We start from the raw sequence: 13,942 nt of genomic DNA on the forward strand, positions 1-13,942 counted from the left end.
CTGATGCTTCCTGACTGACCTTGCTGGCAGCTGGTACCCCACCCAGTACTGAGCAGCTTCTGTGATGCGCATGGGGAGTATGGCAAGAGACTGCATGGGAGAGAAAGGTGAGCAGCAGTAAGCGGAGCCACTCAAATCAGCATGTGCAGTGTGTGTGTGGGGGGTCACAGGCTGTACTGGAGGAAGGATGAAGGCAGAAAGGGCCTGTCTTCAGAAGGCTCCTGTGACTGGTTTAAGAGCATGCCTGGGGTACCCCAGAGCTAGTATGTGCAGGGAGGCTGCATGAGGGAGTGTGCCACTATAACTGCTCTGAAACCCCAGAGAGGCCTGTGGACCTACATGGGAGGCTGTCCAGAGCGCCATAAATCCAACCGGTGTCTTTTTTTTTTTTTTTTTCGAGACAGGGTTTCTCTGTGGCTTTGGAGCCTGTCCTGGAACTAGCTCTGTAGACCAGGCTGGTCTCGAACTCACAGAGATCCGCCTGCCTCTGCCTCCCGAGTGCTGGGATTAAAGGCGTGCGCCACCATCGCCCGGCCAACCGGTGTCTTTTTCTCATGCCTGAACAGCACAAACACTCGGCTGGCCGAGATGTGCCCCATCCTAAGCCACTGCGAGCTCCAGAAGCCACTGAGAGACAGTATGGCCAACCTGGTCCTAACTGGCCTTGCCTGGTCTAGCAAAGGGATCTTGTCAGTGGAGGATTTGAGGGTGGCAGGGATGCACTGGGCTGCAGAGCCAGGCCTCTTGAGCTGGGGAACTGCTAAGCGGGTTCCTGAGGGGAGCAGCTGTTGGGGAAGCTATTGGATCAAGAGGGCTGAGCCCCTCAACAACCCAGAACACCTGGGGCATCAGCTCTTTGACAGAAGGTGATAGCGGCATACTCAAATAAAACAGAAGGCAACCCTATACATGAATATACTTCAAGTTTATGTCACAAGACAGTCCAGGGAGTCTGTCTCTTCCCACTGACACACAGGTGGTGACTTCTTCAACCCTTTGCTTGCTAGGAAGAGATGAACTGGTAGTACTGAGTGCTTCCTGCTCGGTCCCCTGGGCTGCAGCCCACCGGGCAGTATAGCAAAGACAACTTTGATGCAGAGCTGCTCCTCAGGCCTGTGCTCCTCAGGCCTGCTCCACACAGACTCCAGGAAAGGTCAACGGAAGCGGAGCCTCTTCTGCTGCCAAAGACCCTTGGCTTTCTGGGTCCAGTCAGCCAAGCCACACAGCCTATCTCTTCACCTACCATGTGAGGCCCAGCTTCTGGGGCAGCCCTTTGAGGCAGGGCACATTCCCTTACGCACTCACACACACCCAGAATTGGTCCTAGTGGAGGGGACAAAATTGCAGAAGGGCAGCCCTCTGACTTTGCAACAGGTGATGAAGTCAAAGGTGACAGGGGCTTTATTCCAGACTGCCATCATCAAGTAGGAGAAAGGGGCCACAGGGCCTCTTGGGGTCAGACTCTTCAGTCACCAACATGATCCAAGCACGGATCCATACAGGGCCACTATCCAAAGGGGCCTTCCAAGGGCTGTGCAGCCAATGGTGTCTCAGGCAGGAAGAACTCAGGACTACTTGTGCTGGAGGGTATGGGAGGGACAGCCTTGGCTACTCCTGCCCAAAACCCTCAGTCTCCTCGATGGCATACAGCAGCTTCTCTTTCAGCTGCTCATAGCTCTTGTAGGGCGGGAGGTCCAGGCGGTTGAAGCTGTAAAAGACAGAAGGGTGGCATGGGGAGACCAGGGCTTCAGAGTCCTGCCCCCACCAGTGAGGCTCCCGGCCTGCCGGCTTCCAGCAAACTCACCATGTATGGCTTCGGGGTAGCCAGGTTTCCTTGCCAACTCTGTCAATGCAGAACTTCTGGGGTCCATTGCTCCCTGTCATCCAAGGCAAGGTGTTACTTTGTGTCAACACAGATGGCCTTTCCCAAAACAAGACCCTTTCCCTCCCCAAATTCCAGGAAGATGTATATGGCCCATGCTGTCCTCACCCCCAGCCAAGGCCCCAGGAGGACAAAGGAAAAAACGCACCAATGAGTTCAGCAAATCCCCCAACAGGCAGACGGCAGGTTCCAGTGACAAACTGCAATAGCCGGATCCTCTTTTCGTTGTCCATCTCCTTCACCACCTGCAATTCCAGAAGGCGTCAGGGGTGCCGTTAGCCCAGCACTTCAGGCCTCAGCAGGGACATCTCCAGGCCAGGCGGGGCCACACCAGGAAGGGGAGACAGACAGCAATCAGGGACTGTCAAAGATGCTTTCTCTAAGGGTGTTTGTAGAATGTCCCACAAAGGTCCATGAGTATCAGGGACATCCTGGGCCGGGTATTTCCCCATCCTCTCCCCAAGTCTGCTTTTAAAGACACACTAAGGTTGGGAGTAGCTGTTTGGTGGAAACAGGGTTTCTTTTTGGGGAAATGAACTGTAGTAAAGTTGAATAATGCTGTTGGTTGTACAACACAATGAAGGAGCTAAAACCACTGACTTGAACACCTCAAAATATCTAAGATGATGAATTGCATGCCATGTGAACTATACCTCCACAAAAACTTTACATGCAAGTACACACACACACATCATATAAGGATACTTGTATATGTCTTTTTCACTGCACACTCTCCTTGTTAAACAGCTGTAAAATCCACATATATAAAGGGACTAAGACATTCAATTCAAGATAATGGGCTCACTGTATTTTTCTAGACACGTGTGCCTTCCTTTCTTACCCCATCTGACTGGAGGAGACTACATAGCCATTGCAGCTGAACTTCCTGGCCACGGGTCCCCTTGGCTCCCAGCCACTGTTGACTGCTGACAACCTATGTCATGCAAACTAGCGACAATGTAGCTACAACAACCTCTATCCTGCCCAGAGATAGGTTTATCCTCTACTTCTCCAAGTTGGGAGGGGAGGAATGTGTCAAAGATGAAAGGTCCTTGAGTCTGGGGTCATGTCCTTTGGGTAACTGGTAACCATCCCTGACAACAGGGCGACACAGAGCCCAGGACGCACCTGCCAGAACCACTGGATCTGCTTGCTGCTCTTGGTGTAGTGCCGGTAGATGGCGTTCTTCTGCCAGTCGCTCATGTCTATCTCCTGCATGCCGCACAGCATCAGCTGTAGGGAGGGACATGTCAGCAAGCCTGCAGCAAGCCCTCCGCATGGCACTGCTTCACGCCCACATGGTGCTGCCTCCTCCCACCATAACGTGACTCCCAAACTCTGTTAACCCGCTACTTTTTTCAGAAATTTTAATGTCCTTGCTCTCTATGCACAGAGAAGTTAGGGCTGAGGATCCAGGAGACACTACCCACACTGCTGCCTCTAGCTTGAAGTGTGGGGCTTGGTGGTTGAGTATCTGGGATACCCTAAAAGACCTGAACTCAAGGGCCCACAACTTTTGGCACCCACCTCCAGCTCTTTCTCATCAAAATATCGCAACCACTCTAGAGGGGCCACCTCATTGAAGCCATCCAGGAAGGCTTTGGTCTGTTCTTCCACTCCTCGGGTGAATCGCCAGTCAGTCAGCAGCCTAAAACCAAGGACAAGCCATTGAAGGAGCCCAGGCCGCCCTGCCTGGTGCACTCTTTAACTGCTGAGCCTCAGACTTAACCTCACAAGTAACAACTCCATGGTTTAATGGGACAGAGCAAACAGCCTAAAGAACCTGAACGGGAAGTCTGTACATGCGCAGTGGAGAGCCAGAGACTGAAATTCACTGGACACAGAAATCCTCTGGGTCAGAAGAGATGATAACATCTAAGCTTTATATTTCTTTAAAAAGTTCCCTGCAGTTGGAAAGCCTCTTGAACACAAAAAGATCAACCCAGAGCTGGTAACCAGAGGCTCCAGGTCCATAGCTCAAGTCATTATGTCACCAACCAAGGCAGATAGAGCCAGGATATTTGTGCAGTCTGTGGGCACTATGGGCCCCATAGCGGGGACTGGTCAAAGATGGTACGAAAACAGGGCAAATGCCCTTTCTCTGTAACGTGCCCCTCCCCGGATCTGAGACTCACATGATGTACTCTTCCTTGTTCTCCTCTGTAACTCGGATGCTCTCGCCGCCTTCCTTCAGCTCATGGGTTGTCACCTTGCCCAGGATCTCCATGTCCTGGATGAAGAACAGCTCCAGGCCACACTCTTCTAGGTTGTTCTCTCTGGGACACAGGAGGCCAAGGGGGAAGATGTCCACCTTATCAAGGCCTACCCTTGACTTGCTCGACCTCTTACTAAGGCACCCGAGAGGCACTAGAAACTCACTAGGTGACCAGGAACCCTGACCAGTGGCTTGGTACAGTCTCTGCTCCAGAGAGAGAATCAAGAACAGGGGACCTAGAAGCTCTATTGCTATAGACCTGGGGAGGCCAGGTAAGCACCCAGGGATCTCCTAGTAGAGGAAATCAGGGTCAGGGTGCCAACTGGCCAATCAGAGCTCAGCTCCATCAGAGCAGGGCAAGCCAGGACTCACTTGATCCAGACAATGGAGTTATAAAACTCGGGGTCAATGGACTCTAGGTCCTTCAGCGTCGGCCTCTTGTTGAGCATCCGCTTGTAGAAAGGAAGGGTAAAGCCTGTGTCGATGAACTTTCCATGGTACAGAGCCTGGGCAAGGGAGAGGCACAGCAGAGGGTTTTACTTTCTGGACAGCACCCAAGGCAGACTCAGGAGAGCTCTGGATGTCAACTGCCCTCCCCTTGAAAGGACTCCCTGGAAGCCAGCTGCCCTAGCTGAAGGGGAGGTGTGGGAAACAAGCACTTTTCTCTGACTTGGGCATATGGACAGACTCATCCCACCCTGAAAGCCACAGGCATGGGCAAAGCAGGCCCACTGTCTGCCCAGCACACTGGCCAGGCCACTCCCTCTTTGGGCAAAGGCCTGTCCCCCACTTCCATGGAAAACTTGTTCAATACAGCTCTAGTCCTGATTCACTGGCACTCTGAGCGGGTGGCACAAGAGGCCAAGAATAATGCAGACACTGAGGCTGGCGAGAACTGTCAGCCAGCGGTGAGTAACAGTCTAAGAGTCTGGCCACTCTGTCGTTGTCTGCTGCTGGGCCAGGCAGGTCTCTAGACCCAGGAAGAACGTGCCCACTTCTGGAGCCATTGCCAGCACTTAACAAGAACTTCCAGATGATGGGAATGGCCATATTTAGTGACAGAGCCTTAGGTCCTTGGTATTCTAGAGAAGGGAATGTGTGGGGTAAGACTCAGGACATCAACAAAGAAAAGCTATCATTGGGGCACAGTCAGAGCACAGCCTCGCAGGCCCCTGCTCAGTGTGGGTCATCATGCGGTACGGCCCTCTTCACTGCTATGTTGAGAGCCTGTACTTCTAGGTGACTACAGTTGCTGGGAAGGCCCCTGGCCTTGCAGCAGCCAGTTCACTATGGCTCTGACCTAAGCCCATGCCAATTCCTAACTCTCTTCCAGAAGGCTGTGTCTCGGGCAGACATTTCCAAAGGTCCCCTTGCTATTGCGGCTCATGAAAGATGCAGTACCCCCAAGTGAGAGGCAGCAGGCAGACAGGGTTTTACTTGGCCTAGTTACACCCTGTAAGTCCCAATGGACCTAGGTGAAGTCCCTGGGCTTCTGTATAGTAAGTCACATGAGAAACCCTGTAACCGCCCCAGATGGCCACTGCAAAGTATCTCACTTCTCCACAACTACCTTGCTTTTTGTTTGTTAATTTTCGGTTAGAAATCGTGTGAGGAAGAGGGGAGAGTCATGGCAAATCCTAGACAGAGGGCAGGATCCCGATTCCTAAGGTCTGCAGCGCATGCCACTGCTGCCCCCTGGTCACTAGAGGCCTCCTTAGAGATCCCAGGCCCCTTACCATGGCGATGAATCTGCCGATAAAGCGGAAGTAGGTGAGGTGGTCAGGGTTGATGGAAGAGGCTGGGTTGATCTGCAGGCAGTAATTGTTCTTCCCAGCGTATTCAAATAGACAGTACATAGGGTTGAGCACCTCATGGGACAGGAGGAAAAACCACTCTCTGTGAGAGGAGAGAGGACAGAACAATGGAGCCCTCTGCTGTGTCAGACCATCTGAACGTGTGTGTCCTGGGAGTCAGAGCGCCAGCTCATCCCAGTTCTTGGGTGAGGCAAAACAATAGCACCTGAAAGTGGCACTCAGAAAAACTTGCGTGTTGGCTCCCATAGGACATTTACATTACAGTATCTAGAGCTTCTGGTGGCAAAGGGGCTCCTCAAACGCAGGACCACCATGCATCCTGTGGGGCTATGTGCTGTACAAAGGCACTACACCACAACACTACAGACTGGGCTGGCAAGATGGGTAAGCAGATAAAGGCTCTTGCATCCAAGTCTGACAATCTGAGTTCGATCCCTGGGACCTACTTGGTGAAAGATGAGAACTGAACCCCATAAGTTGTCCTCTGACCTTCACACACGCTATATGGGCCATAAGAACCACACTCATACATCTATGCCCCCAAATAAACAAATAAATGCAATGAAATCGTAAATATACACATTTATTACAATGACATTTCTGCTCTATGACAGTATGCACCCAACCTGGTATGAAATGCAATGTGACGAATACACAGACAGTTGCATGTTCCAAAACCCATCCCTGAAGGCTCTGGGATCCACTCAGCCTCCAGGAACCTCATTGATTCTAGCTATCCTACAGGTACCTACCTCACTTGCATGTTGCCCTCCCTTCACCCCAGAACCCATCGGCATACCCTATCCCAAACTCGGACACATTCTTCTCGACTGACACCACCCAACAGATGCCTTAGCATCTATCTACACCCCAAGTATAAGCCAGAAATCGGGGTCCTTTAGGGCTTGAGCTAAACCAACAGGGAACACGGGCCAAGGGGGCCAGCCTCTGGCTGCTGGTCTGTTTGTGGCTGTGTAGACGAAGTCCTTCGATGTAGAGGGTGCCCCGGTATCCTGTCCGTGGTTCTACCCTGTGGTAGAACAGCATGACGTAACCTACCATAGGGTAAAACCACTGGCAGGACACAGAGAGAGACACACAGGGAGGGAGCCACACCAGAAGCCCACCAAGCACAGCCTGGGGAGGTCACCACGAAAAAAGAACAATCCATTCACAGGATGGGGTCAACAAGAAGAGTACACCACCAGCAAACAGGACCAGAGGTGGGTGAGCCCAATGCCAAGCAAGAAGATATCCCCCCACCACAAGGTCAGCAGATAAGAGGTCACCACAGCCAAGATGCTCCTTCTCACTGCCAGGGCCCTCTGCCTGTCGTCCAAGGCGATGCTTTGCCAAACAGCCTGCTAACTTTTGTGGGGTGAAAGTAACACAGTGCTTTGGGTTCTTTAAGGGACTTTGTTGACTGGTGCACACGATGCAGCAGGGGATGGACTGCTTAGAGACATCAGATATACTCTGAGAAACCTGACTTCACCTGCTCTGGCTGTCTCAGGAAAAAGGAAAGCCGAGAGCTGATTTTAAGGGGTACCCACAGACCCTACTGCTCGCTGATACAACTTGACAGGTTGCTTTGTAAGTAGAGAAAAATGATACACTGGCTGGCACAGAGCATCACGTCCCTCCTCGAGAATCCTTCAGTACCCCTGTAATCTAGTAACCAAAGGGCTAAGGCTGCCCCTGCTTCATGGCTCACTGGGACTACCCAGACATTTGTCATGGGATTTTCCACCTTTTCCTTTCGGAGACAGGATCTCAGAGACCCATGTTGGCCTAAAATTTACTATGTAGGCAAGGACAGCTTTGAATGTCTAATCCTTCTGTTTTTATTGCTCAAATGGTACAACTATAGATGTGAACTACCTGCCAGGCCTGATTTATGTGTTGCTAGAGATCGAACCCAGGGCCTACTCACTAGACAAGCATCCTAACTTAATTGAGCCACATCCCCAACCCAAGAGATGATTCTCAGTATCACACCAGGGCCCATCCTATTGATGCAGGAGAACTCAGGGGATGAAGAACAGCATGGAGGAGGTTTCTAGCCATGGGCCCTATAGCGAGGGGACATGGGGTAGAGTAGAGCCCTCTGGGCACCCTAGCTCACCTGGCAATGCCGCCGTAGTCCAGGCCCTCCTCACCACGCATGATGATGTAGAGCCGGCGGCGCAGGTCATAAGGTTTCATGTTCATAATCTGGGGAGACAGGGCATCCGGCCATCCTGCCCATGACCCCAGCACAGCAGGCAGGGATGTGGGGGCAGGGGATGCTGAGGCTTATTGTCTAGCAGATATAGTCACCAATGCTTACACTCTGAGGTGGGGTTAGGTGGTGGGAGGAAAACCTACTTGGCCCAGGATCCCAGCATCAATAATATTCTCTAACCTGCTGGAAAGAGTCCTCAAAGAGTGTCTGCCTGGAAACGCTGATCTTCACGTGGCTGGGTAGGGCATTTGACTAAAAAGGAAAGGAACACTGTCAATTGGGGCTGAATGGGCTCTCCCATCTGTGACAGCACAGCCCCATAACCCAGGATTAGAAGACTACTCCTTAGAGACAAGCAGCTCAGAGTGGGGCAAGCATCTTGCACCCATCTAAGACACCCCCCCCCCGTGCTAGGTGGGTCTGGGAGACCCGGCTGACAGCACTTAACAGCCCCACTCCCATAGGAGCCCCAAAACCAGGACTCACGTGACAGAGGAACCGGAACTGGTGATACTTCCACCGAAAACTTCGGTCATAGGCACCAGGTGAGCCTTGCTTTGTCCTGGCAAGAACAAAGGATGCGCTGGAACCTGTTTGATCTCTCAGAAAACGAGCAGTCCATTTCTGAGAGCCCTAGGGAACGGGGATGCTCTGCTCCGTGAATTTAAAGAGGAGTAAAGTGAGACACAGAGGGAGCGACTGCCACCGAGAGGGAAAGAAGCGTGGCAACAATGCCACACCGCTCACTTTTAGAGGTCACACACCTCCACACCCTGCTCTGGGTAAGGAGGATGGCCCCGGGCCCATCCCTGAGTGGTGACATCCACATTGGCACTAGAGGCAATGATTGGCACAACACATAGAGACCCCTCCTCCCCAGCCAGCTGAATAAGACAGACTGGGGTTGTGTTGGGGGACAAGGCTGTGGCTGTGAAGGTTCTTACCCTGACTCGAACCCTGGGCGAGGATCCTTAAAGGTGGTGGTGCGGGTATTGTGGTCCACAAAGTACCGCACACCCTCGCTAGTGTATTTCATCTCCCACCCTGGGGGCAGGGCTGGCTCCTGAATCATCCTAAAAATACAGAAGAGGAGTTATAGGCTGTCGTGCTTAGAGGCTGGGGTCCCCAAAGTCCTACTTTGTCTTTGCCTTCTCTAGGCTCTTCAGAGCCCTCCGCAGGGGAAGGGGCACCCCAAGGATATACACCTGGCAAGACTCAAGTTGTGAGAAAACAGGTCATGTGCAAAAGGGGGCCATTTATTACGGGGCTAAAATGCCAGTCCAGGGTGGGTGACATTAGCCTGCATGATCATTAGCAGTCTTGAGATATCAAGTGTCCCTGCTCTTCTTCTTTCTTCTTTCCTTTCTTTCTTTCTCTCTTTGTTTCTGTCTCTCCCCTTTGGTTTATCGAGACAGGGTTTTTCCTGTGTTGCTTTGGAGCCTGTCCTGGAACTAGTTCTTGTATATCAGGCTGGCCTTGAACTCACAGAGATTCGCCTGCCTCTACCTCCTGAGGGCTGGGATTGAAGGTGTGAGCCATCACTGCCCAGCTTAAATTTTACTTTCTTTCTTTTCCCTTTTTTTTTTTTTTTTTTTTTTTTTTTTTTTTTTTTTTTTTTTTTTTTTTTTTTGGTTTTCCTGTCCTACTTCTGAGAGGCAGGAGTGCCCTCAACTTCCAATTCTCAGTGCCTGCCTAATCTCCTCCCATGTCCCTGTGCCCACTAGAAGAGTGTGATGCTCTCAGTAGACAGCTATGCATCCTCATGGAAGGTTCACAGTCCCCGAATGTTAGCACCATGAGGCAAATGCAAAGGCTATTTGACCCTCGCCCCATCCCTCACAGCCCCTCCACCTGAGTCCTCACCCCTGGGTCCGTGGGTCCTCCCACTGGGTAGTGCGCGTGTTGTGGTTCACGTAATACACCCGTCCATTGTCCTGCCTCTTCTCTGCCACAGGAGAAGAAAGGAGAGCGTGCAATCAGATTAATACAGTCTGTCCCTTGGCTCCTGCTGCCCGTGTGACGAGTTAGAATTTCTGTTCCCATCACCAACCTACTATAGGTTAAGAGGAGAGAGTCTGGCCCAGCCACACTTGTCACCAAAGGGCCTTTTCCTGTTGCAGGGCAGGGGAAGGGGACACCCACTCCCAACCCCTGTCAGATGGAAGGGCAGTGTGGCAGTATAGATGGGCAACCCTGTGAACCAGCTGTGCAGTACGGCTATCCTGCCACCTCCTCTCCCTCAGGCTGGAATGGAAGGTGGGTAGAAGAAAACCAGAGGCAAGCTCCAAGCTTCAACAGGGCCACTTTTTCCAGGAAGTTCCTGAGCAGGGAGCTGTGTCTGTCCTGGCAATCAGCAGACTAACGCACTCACCTCATACAGTGACACAGTACAGTAACGAAACAATGATAATTAGTTCCAGGAGCTAGAGGACCCTAACAACTGAAAAGGGGAAGAAATGGGGAGACCAGCAGCCCCTGCTCCCCTCTAGAACCATGCTGAGAAAGTTCTTGTATGCCGAGGTCTTGTCTCTGACTCTACACAACTGAAACTATAAAGAGACTTTGTCAACCACACCCTCACTAAGCTAAGAAAGGAAAGGAAAGGAGGGAGCAGGAGGCAGTAGTACCTTTACAGACTTTCCATCTCCAGATAGTGGGTATGTCTGGCCTTAAAGAGCAGCTCCCACCCCTACCCCAGTCCCCACCCTAAGGTTTCTGAGGGATTGGCTGCTCCAGGTGGGATCCACTGTTGTAAACTGCATCCTCCATGGCTGCTCAGTCAAGGGTCAAAGCCATGGCCAATAAGAAAGCAGGGTGATCTGTACAGTGGGTCAGAGCCCTTGGCCACTGGCCTTGTGTTGCTACTGCTTGGAGGCCTATGTACCCCCTGGACAGCCTTCTGGAAGAGTTTTGCAGTGTGGGGATAGGGGAGTCTTTGTGAGCACAGCGGTTCATGTTTTTGGGACAAATGGACTTGGAAACATTTGTCACATGCCATGGCTGCTCAGGAGCAGATGTAGCTCTACACTGGAGATGCGCTCCCCCCCCCTCCCCAAACAATACTTAGGGGCAGCCATGGGGGCTCCTTGGAGGACTACATTGGCACTTAAAACCTCAAGGTAAATGGAAGACCAGCAGGCTCACCATTAAAGGTATTCTCTTTTGGCCTTACTTTTCCATTCTTCTTACCATTTGGAAGAGGCAGCCCTGCTACCGTCCTGGTGACCTCAGCCCAGAGCCCCAAACATTGTATTGGCACAGTGTTTTCTTCCAATTCTTCGAATCTAGCACTCCTCCTGCCTCAGCTTCCACAGCTTTACGACTACAGACAAGGGCCACCATGCCCATCCTAAAGTGTTCTTTTCTCACTTACAGAGCACTTCTGCTTTTCTGATGCCTGACTCTCTTTTCCTACCTCACAAGTCTGCACACTCTGAACCCGTGAGCTCTCCCAGGCTCCACAGTTCTCTCCCTGGTGACTGTCATTTAGCAAAATGGCTACAGAAAGAAGAAAGTGCATCTGACTGAGTTGCATGGACTGCCCGTGCAGCCACAACCAAACTCCAGTCCAGACTCCGTCACCAGCTAACATACAGTGTTGCCAACTCCTGTTTAGCCTGATGCACTTTCTCTGATGCCCATGTCAGGATCCCCAAGTTTTACTCTCACATTTTACCCACTAATCCTCAGGGTGCCAGTAACCTTACATCAGGGACCGGAGAGCCAGGCAAGTTGTTTGTATGTATGGGGATTTCCTAGCTGAAAAAAAAAAAATCCATGGGCTTTTACTAATCAATATTTCCGGCCAGGATACAGGAGCCTCTTGGCACTCTGGAATGTAACAGGAGCTCAATGATACTCTGGGGGAGTTGATAGAACTTCTTAAACTACTACCAGGGAACAGCTGTGTCTGCATCAAAGGAGCACAGCCTGGAGATGCCCTTGACACTGTCAGCATCCCAGTGGTACTTCCCTACCCACATAGTACCATCTGCGAGCACCTAAATCAGCTCCTACCGTCTTCTGATACCCCAGCCAAAAAATTAAACCCAATACTTGCTTATTTCTGTGAAGACTGCTCCCTTTGGCATCAGAGACTCTTAGAAGGTTGAATAAAATCCTGCCCAGCTCTGACAGTTACAGAATTTCCTGAGTCTTGCCATTTCTAATAACACTTTTTTGCACAATGAAGAATAGCAATGAAGCCTGCAATCTCTCCCAAGTCATGATAGTTTGCCCTTAATGGATGCCTGGGCCTTAACCCTTGGCAAATCATACCAAAGCCCTGGGATAGGTGAGAAGTGGCTACCATTGACAAGGGAGCCCCAGCCACTAACTAGCACTGCTGTACTCTCAAGGCCAATACCCAGTGTGCAACTCTGCTTGTCTGTGGTCTCGTTCACAACAGGACCCACAGACATAAGCAGTTGACACTAGTCAAAACTAGGCTGTTGTCTGTACTCCGGTGTCTGAGCTGCAAAGAAGAAGACTTGTTAAGATGGCCACTTATGCCAGAGTCACAATCAGAGAAGAGCCTGCGTGGACATCAGACAGGTCAAAATAACTGTGGGATTCAGTGGATTCCTGAGTGGCCACCCTGAAACTCAGGACACAAGCAGAACAGTCCCGTGGATGCTTGGGGAAATCTTTCTTGGAGTCAGACTCCTTTAGCTGTGGCAGGTGACCACTGTAGTGGCACAGGAGAACCCTACTGGCTCTATCACTGCCATCGCTCCAACTGGGTATTATCAGCACGCATTTAAGTGCTACGAAAATCCGAGGGATAGCACATGCAGGAGATGGGGACAGAATGCTATGATTGCCAAAGAGAAGGCCAAGAACTCAATACTTACCCCAACCAGGCGGGAGGGGGCCCAAGGGATCATGGTCAGATGAAGCACTTGAAGACTAAATACAAAAAACAGCAGAACACAGAAGTTAAGAAAACGAAGACTCTGGTTAAAAATAAATGGATCAATAGAGTTGGAAAGCCAAAGACTCACTTCCACATGTTAGCCCTTAGGAGAGAACGCAGCGACACTTTAGACAGCATCTGTTCCTTTAGAGTCTTTGTTTAGGAAAAACCAGAAAAAGAATTCTATGCAGCACTGAGGGCTGGGCCAGGGAGAGCAAGTGGGGTTAGAGGTGATCCGAGGATGGTGGGCAAGGGCCCCAGAAGCCAGGCCTGAGCATGGCAGGCAGGCTCAGAGCAAGCTCCCCGCCAGCTCACTGCCGGCCTCTGCTCAGCTCCTGCTCCAAGCAGCCAAAGCAACTGAAATCCTCACCACCTCCAACTTTCTCCAAGAACCACACACAGGAGGGGAAAAAATACCGCAGGCCTTTCCAATGAAATCATTCCCACAAGCCCTGCCCACGCCCAGGGCTTCCTGGCTGGGGCCCGGCCCTCCTCCCGCCACCTCCCTCCTGGGAGCTCAGCATCCACCCAGACTGAGGGCACTTTCATGCCCCAAGCCCCTCACCTCCCCCAGGAATGTTTTCCTTTCCCTTCACAAAGCACCTTTATTCTTTCCCTGCCTCAACCTGAAGTTGCTCAGTGTTCTGCCTTTGCCTGTCTGGGGAGGTGGGGCTGGTGAAAGAGAAGGGGGAAGGGGCTCCATGACAGCAGGGTCGCTATTTACACTAGTGCCCTCAGCTATTTCTGCTTCCAGGCCCCAGGGGAAGGGCAGCAGTGCAGTGGATGGAGAGTTCTCAGAGCCTCCAGGAAGCAGGGTGCACTGTCGAAAACTTTTCATACCTAAATGAAACAAGTACTTCTGTGCTCCTTTCTCTCCCCCACTCAAGCGTTT

At 51.6% G+C, this 13,942-nt stretch overlaps 1 protein-coding gene across 1 annotated transcript in view; it reads right to left on the reverse strand.

Moving 5' to 3' along the window:
- Window positions 1-456: 456 nt before the first annotated feature.
- Wwp2 (WW domain containing E3 ubiquitin protein ligase 2) overlaps window positions 457-13,942 on the reverse strand; it is a 123,682-nt gene continuing 110,196 nt past the window's right edge. The window contains exons 11-24 of the mRNA XM_005345707.2: window positions 12,989-13,043; window positions 9,999-10,080; window positions 9,080-9,208; window positions 8,622-8,697; window positions 8,316-8,387; window positions 8,037-8,125; window positions 5,834-5,993; window positions 4,470-4,603; window positions 4,018-4,158; window positions 3,410-3,530; window positions 3,011-3,115; window positions 2,031-2,127; window positions 1,805-1,877; window positions 457-1,708 (exon numbers count right to left, since the gene is read on the reverse strand). Of these exons, the coding sequence (XP_005345764.1) occupies window positions 1,609-1,708; window positions 1,805-1,877; window positions 2,031-2,127; window positions 3,011-3,115; window positions 3,410-3,530; window positions 4,018-4,158; window positions 4,470-4,603; window positions 5,834-5,993; window positions 8,037-8,125; window positions 8,316-8,387; window positions 8,622-8,697; window positions 9,080-9,208; window positions 9,999-10,080; window positions 12,989-13,043 (1,434 nt within the window). The 3' untranslated portion in view covers window positions 457-1,608. The remainder of the gene's footprint in view (window positions 1,709-1,804; window positions 1,878-2,030; window positions 2,128-3,010; window positions 3,116-3,409; window positions 3,531-4,017; window positions 4,159-4,469; window positions 4,604-5,833; window positions 5,994-8,036; window positions 8,126-8,315; window positions 8,388-8,621; window positions 8,698-9,079; window positions 9,209-9,998; window positions 10,081-12,988; window positions 13,044-13,942) is intronic.

This window comes from Microtus ochrogaster, chromosome 4 (assembly GCF_000317375.1).
Source record: "Microtus ochrogaster isolate Prairie Vole_2 chromosome 4, MicOch1.0, whole genome shotgun sequence".
NCBI lineage: Eukaryota > Metazoa > Chordata > Mammalia > Rodentia > Cricetidae > Microtus > Microtus ochrogaster.